Here is a 10275-nt window from a genome sequence, read left to right as displayed (position 1 = left end):
AAAAATGACATCTGTTTTTCTCAATCAGGTCAGGTTTTTTTGCTAATTTGATTTTGAAAAATTTGATCTTCTCACAAAATTGATTACATTTTTGCAAACTTTATCTTGGTCACCAAGTTTAATACCAAAATAAGATTGGTAAGCACACTTTATGAAACTTGTGACTTGATTCCTGTTAGGTACAATGGTGTATTCAGCGCAGATGTAGCAGAATACGTCAGGCTTATTTTTGCAAGATCTTCTAGTCGAAGCCATTTCATTCACCTGTAGTATTAAAAAAAAAAACATTAATCATAAATTGGCAAAAGTAAAATCTTCAGAACTCGTTTATTGCAAGAAATATGAAAGAATTTTGTATCATATGATGTGAAAATGCCCATAAATGTAAGCAAAAATGTTAAAAAGCCAATATGTAGCATAATTCAGAAAGTTGACCTGATTGAGCAAAATTACTGTGATTTTTGGATTCAGCACACCAGAATTATCCTAAATCAGCTCAAAAAACTGAAACAATAAATTTGTTGTTGACCAGTGAAATTTAATTTATATTGCTGCATTGCTTGTTTCAATTGTATTTTATGGTCAATGTCCTTTCTTTTTTTTTAAAAAAAGGACATTGACATTGACATTTAAAAAAAAAAAAAAAAAGGCCTTAAATATCGGCTTCAAAAATCAGCTGTAGATATCTGTCAACCTCTACCTGTTAATAAATGTTTGTGAACTATAAGTCATAATACACACGTCTAAATGATAAGCGGATGCATTCTGTTGTTAAAATCCACTTATTTTTCTTCAGAAATTTCAGCTTATTCGCATTTTTTTGTGAAGGACTGCAGAAGCCAATAATGTAATAACAACCAATAACATAATAAAGCCTGATAACGTAATAAATTTGCCATTTTTAAAATGTAATAGGCCAAAAACATAATGTAATAAAAGTCCTGAACCGATAACGGAATAGCTTTTGGCCAGTAACGTTATAACTTATTACGTTATTGGCTCAGTTATTACATTTGGAAAGAATTTTTTTTACCAGGCCAATAACGTAATAACCAGCCAATAAGTTATAACGTTATTGGCCAAAAGGTATTATGTTATCGGGTCAGGACTTTTATTACACTGTTGGCCAGATATTACATTTTTTGGCCTATTACATTTTAAAAATGGCAAATTTATTACGTTATCGGCTGTTATTACATTATTAGCTTCTACAAGGACAGTTTGCAAATATAACAATTTCAAGCTGTAATTGTACTTCTTGCACTAAACCAAACAGAAAAATTTGGAGTTTTCATTATTTATAAGTTACAATGTTATTATTTTACCGGTCCGGCCCACTTGAGATCATATTTGGGCTGAATGTGACTGAACTAAAATGAGTTTGACACCCCTGATATAAAGGATCCACAGGTTCATCATGACGTCATTTCTTATGTACAAATCCTTTAACACCCCAAAAGTTGATATTTATTTACTGCAAACAATCCAGAATCTCGTACAAACAAGATAATCACCTTAAAAATTCTAATTATCTTGTGCGTAAAAGAAGAAAAAAAAAAAACAACTAAAATAACAGCTGAGATCTGGGAGTGAAGCGACATTTCTACAACACGGGACCTGATGAAACAAACCAAAGTGAAGCCGGATTGGATCCTAAACGAAGGTGAAATGTTCCAACAATCCCTCGATGCTCAGGATTATGATGCGCACACTCGAGTGTAATACGTTAAAGCTAAAGCAGCAGAGTAGTATGTAAACTGGATACACGATGATAACGGACACTGAGAGGAATTGTTTAACACTTTAAACCTTCATTTGGAAAATCCACAGAATATTCCGACAGATGATCAGAGATTCAAAAAGACATCATCTGTTGAATATCAGTGATTCTTTTGACCCTTTCATGAGTGGATTATAACAAAAACTATCAATATTTTTGTTTTTATTTTCCAAAACTGAACATTTAACTATTCTTATTCATCCTATTTATTAAATATTAGACATAAACTGTTGAAATGTTACACATACTCTCTAATCTCTCTTCAGAATGAATGAAATTTAACAGAATTTCACTTAAGTTTTGTGTAATTTACATTTTTTGCGGAAAAAATTATTAGACCACCCCTTGTTTTCTTCAATTTCTTGTTCATTTTAATGCCTGGTACAACTAAAGGTACATTTGTTTGGATAAATATAATGATGACAACAAAAATAGCTCATAGTAGTTTAATTTCAGAGCTGATATCTATCCATTTAACATGTTTTCTTGATAAAAACCAAAATCACTTCAGTTCTTACATCTATAGCTAAAACAAAAACAGTGCTTTTAGATATTCCATGTTTTCTTTTCTGTCTGTTTTAGTCACATGATACACACAGGAGTTAGTACTTGATTGCATAACCGTTGTTTTTGGTGACTTTTGATGGTCTAATAATTTTTTCCGTGCCCGTTTCTCCTGATGCAGTTAAAGGATCTATTTGTAGTATTTCTACTTTCAGTTTCTCTTTAGAAATGAAAACCACCCCCCGATCTCAAACTGTAACTAACACGAGCACAATATGAGGTCGTTATAATTAAACTGCGATAAACCAGATGGATCCTTTAAACCGACTGAAATAAAATGAGGTCGGCTGACGTTGGCACATACTGTGTGTACATGCCCGCTGCTGATAATAGACTGTAAAGACAATATGAGAGGAAATGAATCATGGTGAACAGTAAACAGACTGTAGAGCGTCCCTGTTCTCCCACTGTGAGGCTCAATGTTCCAAAAGCATCTGAGCTCGTGACGCCGGCTGCTGATTCAGACTAAAGAAGAGAGCGGTAGATTTTCTATTTCATTCAGATTAGGTTTAATATTGACGAAGAATTTGCCGAAGCAGGTGAAAGCCCTACGCCGCAGGGTTTCTCCTGTGTGTGTGAGACGTGGTAGAACAGTGGTCTGTTTTCTGTACCTCTCTGAAGGATGCGATGCGAGGAGCGGTCGAGAACGGCGGCCGCTCCGTCGGGGACGCCTCATCTCTCACGGCACATTCAAGTACAAAAAAAAAAAAAAAAAGAAAAAAAAAAAAAAAAAAAGAAATGCGAGTCAAAGGTCACAGTTCCTCAGGTTAAAACCAATGTGGGGAGGGTCTACAGGACTGGCCCGCCCCTCTCCATTCTCCACCTCCTTGACCCCCGCTGAGCTGAGCAGGTCAAAGGTCAGATCTCCGGTTTCCTGGGTGATGTTAAACAGTTCCGGCCTGGACTTCCAGATGTGTACGCTCGGGATGACAAGGGTCTGGAGAACCTCTGGTGTTCCGCGTTCGACTTGATTGGTGGAATTACGTTTGCTGCTTGTTTTCGTTGGAAGGTTTGTGTTGACGTCAGATTTTTCCCTCTCTCGTCGACAGCGGGTCGCTGCCTCCGCCCACCGCCTATAAAGATTTCTTGGTCAGTTTCTTACCCTTCTTGAAGCTTAGCTTGTTCTTGATGTAACCCCGCTTCCTCTTGGCGGTCTGCAGAGGAGACAGGAAACGGCACGGTGAGGCGGACAAGTCGACAGTTAACTTCATATATGATAAGAGTGGATTAATCTGACGTTATTACAAAGGATTTAGGATATGATAAGGGTAAGATAGGGAGGATAGAGGATAAGATGAAATATGATAAGATACAATAAGATACAATAAAGATAAGATACGATAAGATAAAGATTCAATACGATAAGATATGATACGGTAAGATAAGATAAGATAAGATTAAGATAAGACTTTATTGATCCCACCATGGGGAAATTTAAGTTTACTGTAGCTATATGCAACACACCAGTGCAAAAGAAAAGGCAGGTAGAAATAAAGGTTCTTAAAAGTATAAAAATTTAAGGATAAATTTTAAAATATTTACACATTTGCATAGTCATTGCACATATACATGATGTGCTATGGGGGTGGTGGAGGGTCACTGTGTTCCATATCACTTTCTGATATTAGGTTTTAAATACATGTTTCTTTCCTTCAAGATTTAAATGCATGATGTCCGGTTGAGTGGACATTTTTGTAACTCCCTAAAAAGAAAACCTCAATCACATTGTTTTTTTCATGCCTAAACAGGAATAAAACCACTAAGGAAAAATATCTTGACAAAAGTTCTATAATTCATGTATGAAAGGGTTAATGTCTGAAGCAGATGTTTTCTAAGACATTGTAGAGCATTCATTCATTCATTCATTTTCTGAACCCGCTTTATCCTCACTAGGGTCACGGGGGTCGCTTGGAGCCTATCCCAGCTACATAGGGGCGAAGGCGGGGTACACCCTGGACAAGTCGCCAGTTCATCTCAGGGCTGAACATATAAAGATAAACAATCACTCTCACATTCACACTTATGGGCAATTTAGGGGAGAACATGCAAACTCTACACAGAAAGGTCCCACCCCCCGTCGACTGGTGTTGGAATCGAACCCAGGACCGTCTTGCTGTGAGGCACGAGTGCTAACCACTCCCATTGTAGAGCAGTGATACTGATATTGTAGCTCGGGACACCTCTGTAGCGTCACAAAGTGTCATTTTTAATCATATGTTGTGACACATTGGATCAAAACACATTTATACTTTAGTGTAGTGTGATTTCAGTATTATTCTCATAAACAGTTCAGTTCTAATTCGTGCTTAATAATGACTAATATGCATAACAATGTATAATCCAGTGACATCTAGTTAGTTTTCACACAGGTTTTAACCACTATCCACAGAATACAGTCGTCTTCAGGTTCTCATCTACTGTTACATCAGTGTTGGATAAACTACACCTTTGTATCTGTGCCTGTGTGTAATGTGGAGTGCGTTCAAACACACCCGCTGTGGCTGTGAACGTCACATTTCCCGCCTGAAAACGTACCTTTTTCGAGGTGTACTTCTGCTTAACGGAGTCGGTGCTCCTCAGCTTGTGCTCCAAACGGTCTCTGTTCTCCAGCTTTTTCACCTTATAAATCCTGACCAACCAGTGCTCGGAGGTGAACGCCTCCTCCAGGTGCTTCAGCTTTATGTCCTTGTTGCCGATCTCAGCGTTACGTGTCCTGTCAAAGCCTGGCGGCGTCCGGAAGTCCAGCTGCAAATGAACGAAAACGGATACGGATGAAGATGAATCAGGCCTTTAACATCTACGTGAGTCTTTAGTTCAATGAGCCTCAGTCACCAACATCATTAATAAGGTTTTCCGTAAATTAGACAGATTTATGATATGTTTACATTTTAGTTCTTATGTTTCATGTTTTCTTACCCTGGAACGGAATAAATGATACAAATGTTAACCTACTGAGATCCAAGAAAATAAAAATTTTGGCTTTTCTACATTAAATATTTGTCTTAATTGGAAACAGCACAATGCAACTTTTTTTTTTAATGGAATGTCTTTTGCAGTGGACGACATTTTTTTTAACCCATAAAGACCCAGTGTTAGTTTTGTGTCAGTTCCCAAGTGAATATTTATTTCTTAAATGATTTATCACCATTTATTACAATATTATCCTCTGTATTTTGCATTTTTTCAGTGAAAATCATGTGTTTTCCTATGTTTTATTCACTGATCATGGAGATGTTCATGAAAAGTCAGATTAAAGTTGAGGATTATTATATCAAAAACAGAGGAAACTGAAGAAAATGAGACTTTTTCAGTCAAATATATCATAAACTGAACATAAACCAAGTGTTTCCATCCACTGTCATTGATCCAACTCCACGGGTTTTACCAGGAATCAATGTTGGAGAAGATGACTGTGTTTCCACGGTAACTATGGAGTCTCTGAACATCCAAATGGCTCATATCTGATGACCATGAAAAGATGAATTAACTACTGTACACCAATTATTTACATGTATTGATAGAATTCGAGGATCAACAGGTATTAAACAGTTTAGATCAGTAGATGGTTTTGGTCGTTGGTGGATGTTTGGGTCTTTATGGGTTAAATTAGACAGATTCATGACACGTTTGCGTTTAATACTAATTCATATACCTGCCCTGGAACTGTATAAATAACAGAAATGTGAACCTCTTGAGAGCCAAGAAAGTAAAAGTGTCTTTTTTATATTAAATATTTATCTTGATTGGAAATAACATAATGCAAAAGTTTCGTCTGATACATTTTTTACTTTATTTTTCATAGAACGTCCTTTGCAGTGGACAACTTTTTTTTTTTGTTTTTTTTGTAAGTAAAGCTGTGAAACTCTTGTCCCTCCAGGATATAAATGTATTACTGGGTCTCAAGAGGTTTAATGCAATTACATCCCATAACTTAAAGTAAATGTACTAAACTGTGTAATGACTGTGCACTGGAATGAGTCTAAATTCTGTTTTTACTCATGACCAAATCTCAAATGAGAAAATAATGGAAAATGTCACAATCTTTTGTAAAAACTGCACATGTTATAAGCAGAAATGTCCTCCTATGAACAGTTGGCTCATTGTAACTGTCAGTAGTTTGTCTGGTCAGTTATTTTTACACCCCCACAGGTAAAAAAAAATAACCTGGATATTGACGTACCTGCATCTCTCCGAAGCGGTAATAAGACATTTTGTACATAAGGCAGTTGAGGAGGGTGGGGGAGCCGGCTTTGTCCACTCTGAACTCTCCCTGTGGGGTGAAGTAGTCACTTTCCTGGGATGACGAAGACGAGACAGATGGAGGGAGAGGAGCAGAGATGACACTTTGATTCATGATGTTATTTTATTTTCCGGCCGGTAGCATTAAAGTGCATTTAAACACGAGGCTCTCATTTCCTGCCTGTGATAAATGAAACCCTGTCGTTATGATGAATGCCTCACCCTGATGTCCCGCGGGTGCTCCCCCTCTGCGATGCGGACCATCCAGAGGAACTTGTTGATGTCGTCGCCCGAGTAACCGATCACACCCCCGAAGATGATGAGGACGTAGTCGACGTCCAGTGACCTCATGATTTCGTAGGCTGCGCTCTCATTGGACGACATGGCTTTTCCCACCTGGAGGAAACAAAACACGAGACAATATTAGAATTAGAGCTAATTTATGTCTCTGATTGTACCACTTATATTGCATGTTACTGCCCTGTCATGTAAAAAAAAAAGGTGTCTAAAAATATTTCTGTATTGAGTAAAGCAAAATATGTGTTGGACTATAGAGCAATGAGAATTTTATATTGTTCACTTATTCTGCTGTATTTGAGTTATTGTATTGAAGTATGGGGCAACACATATATGAGTAACACAGAACCATTGTTTTCATTACAGAAAAGAGCAATAAGAATCATGTATAATGTTAATTTCAGGGAACATACAAATGAGTTATTTATTAAATCAGGGTTGATTAAGTTTAAAGAGTTGGTTGAATTAAGGACATTGCTGATTGTGTTTAGAGCAAGAAACTGACTTTTGCTGCAAACTTGCAGAGATTATTTGTTTAAGTATCACAGGATGAAGAACATAGAAGGAAGTTTAATTTTAAACAGCAAAGGGTGCGGACTGATGGGAAGAAAATGTGTATTTCTGTTGTGGGTGTCAGGATGTGGAATTATTTGGCAGTGGAAGAGAAAAGCTTTACAAATATTTTTCAGTTTAAGAGGTTGTATAAGGAAAGAATAGAGAAGCTTTATAAAAGCATGGAATGACATAATTCAACTTATGGATGTTGGATTTATTTTATTTGCATTGACTATCAGGTAAACTGTTTACTGTAATAACTGTAATGGCAACGTATCTGATGTAAGCAGATGTTCCAAGAAAGGGGCAGGAATTATAAGTTTTCTACATCCTGCTCCTTTCCAATCATTTAAATTGGAATGAATGAATAAAATGAAATGAAAAATGAATGAAAATGTCTACTTTACTGAAGATGAGCCTTACTGTGATAATTCTGTTTCGCACCTACATCATGGTTTGTACTATTATTTACTGTATTATTTATTATTAATCATTCGTTGTAGAGCAGGGGTGTCAAACTCATTTTAGTTCAGGGGCCACATTCAGGCCAATATGATCTCAAATGGGCCGGACCAATAACATAATAAGTGAAAAAAGTAAAATTACATTATGAAAATGTTTACGTCTACAAAGTTTCCTGAATAACACGAACAACCGGAAATGTTTTAAGAAAAATTAGTGCTATTTTAACAATATCATGCCTCGGGTTATCATTTACACATGTGCATTACAAGTTACATTACAATTACAAATACACAAAACATTTAGTAACAGGCAGAATATTGGTAAAATTACACTCACTTTGCTTAAGTCATTTCAGTTTGTTCATATTTGTTCAAGTTGTTCACAATTTTTGTGAAAGTATAGTTTGTAAATGTGAATATTTTCATGTAATTTTACACAAAAAGAAAGAGAAAATTTGCAGTTTTCATTACTTCTAGGTTATCATGATAGTATTTTACTGGTCTGACCCACTTGAGATCATATTGGTCTGAATGTGGAACCCAAACTACAATGATAAACATCGTCAGTGTAATTCGTGCATTTCACAGATTTGGCCCACGGGCCGCATGTTTGACACCTGTGTTGTAGAGGGATTATTTTCTTTGAAAATGAATAAATACACTTGTTGAAAAAAAAAAAGAATTAAAGCTGCAAAATATATCGTATGAGCATCGTTATTGCGATATACGTGTGCGCAATAGTCACATCGCAGGTCCTGTAATGTAGGAGGCAAATGAACTCGACATGTTCTCATCTAATTTCAACCTGGGTACCTGACACACACTGCACACAGCGATCCACCAATCACAATCATTCGTAATCAGTTTGGAGCGAGTCACTGGAAACAATATTGAAAAATGAGCAATGAATCAGAGAAAATCACTGTAAATGAAGACGTGGTGCCAAAAAGAAAAGCAATGTCAGTTATCTGGAATTGTTTCAGCTACAAGAAGGATGAAACTGAAACGTGTTCTGTGTCGACAGTGTCTTACATCTGTTGACGCAATAAGAGGAAACACAACTAATTTGTTTGACCATTGACGTTGGCACCACACAGCTGTTATATCCTCCTGAGTAGTTTTTCATATTTCAGTATATATCGCGGGGTTAAAAAAAAAATAATCACAATGTCAGTTTTTTCCAATATTGTGCAGCCCTAATTAGAATCACACAATCTGAAAACCTAAATATAGACTAAAGTGCACAAAGCATGTCATATAAAGTTTAAGATAATTTATGTAAACAGGGTTCATACACATTTTTCAAGGTCCAATTCAAGCACTTTTAAGGATCATTTTCATTTTTATTCCCCACAGCACCTTAAAAAAATACATATCTACAGGAATACATATACTCATGATTATTTTTTTTTTCACTTTGTATCACAATGATGCACATTACATTATACTATAATCATCTAAAATTAAGTTTCATTATCAGAGAAAATTTAGAAATTAAAGGAGAACACAAAGTTTTATCCAAAAAAAGAGAAGCTACTTGGCGTTCTTCAGACACACACGCACCGAGACAAATGATTAAGATAAAAATGTACCTGGATTCGACCTGAGAAGACCCACAAATTTTCTTTTTTGGCATAAAGTTTTATTTTTCAAAATGTATCACCTCTCTGTAAGAAGCTTTAGTAGTACTTGCATGCATTTTCAAGCACTTAAAGTAAAATTCGAGCACTTTTCAGACCTTGAAAACACAACATTGAAATTCAAACATTTTCAAGAATTTTAAGCACCTGTACGAACCCTGTGTAAAGGGTGGAGAGACTCACCTTTACAAAAACTAACTTTACTGGATGAGATCATGTCTAATTTTGGTTTTATTATTGTTTTATTCTGATGTGATGTTATTTCTATTTCATTTCATATATTTTATTCCTTTATAAGCCTTAAAACAAACATTAATTTGCTTCTATCCTCCTCCATCCTTTGCCTCGGTCTGGAGTTCTGTCACATCACCAGTTACTTACACTGACTGTAATTCAACATATGCCCACTTGGAGGCGCAATACACCAAAGCAACATATAAACACGTCCACAGTGAAGTTAAAACCCTTCAGGACCTGTTTCTTTGTGCAGATATAAAAAAAAAAAAAAATGTGCAGCATCTTTCTATGAAGTTTCTTCATCAGGGCATTCAATGGGTGTTTTCATCCATTCACTAACGTCCAAAGTTTGGCTGAAGCTTTTATCTTTTTATCATTTTCTTATTTCCTGAGAACGAATAAAGTTGGTGCTTCAACTATAAGTTTTCTTTTTCCTTGCAGACAAAGCAGCTGAACTGTCACAGAAAACACTACAAAAGGAGTCATTTTGCACCGACTC

At 36.1% G+C, this 10275-nt stretch overlaps 1 protein-coding gene across 1 annotated transcript in view; it reads right to left on the bottom strand.

Annotated features, from left to right (window-relative positions):
• Positions 1–2505: 2505 nt before the first annotated feature.
• The window catches only part of LOC115435750 (dolichyl-diphosphooligosaccharide--protein glycosyltransferase subunit STT3B-like), a 165262-nt gene continuing 157492 nt past the window's right edge, over positions 2506–10275 (bottom strand). Inside the window, exons 13-16 of the mRNA XM_030158356.1 lie at positions 6806–6979; positions 6525–6638; positions 4880–5089; positions 2506–3498 (exon numbers count right to left, since the gene is read on the bottom strand). Coding sequence (XP_030014216.1) covers positions 3418–3498; positions 4880–5089; positions 6525–6638; positions 6806–6979 — 579 coding nt within the window. The 3' untranslated portion in view covers positions 2506–3417. The remainder of the gene's footprint in view (positions 3499–4879; positions 5090–6524; positions 6639–6805; positions 6980–10275) is intronic.

This window comes from Sphaeramia orbicularis, chromosome 16, assembly GCF_902148855.1.
Source record: "Sphaeramia orbicularis chromosome 16, fSphaOr1.1, whole genome shotgun sequence".
In the NCBI taxonomy this organism is placed as follows: domain Eukaryota; kingdom Metazoa; phylum Chordata; class Actinopteri; order Kurtiformes; family Apogonidae; genus Sphaeramia; species Sphaeramia orbicularis.
Note: the sequence above shows the minus strand (reverse complement) of the source record. Positions and strands in the feature narration are given on the sequence as shown.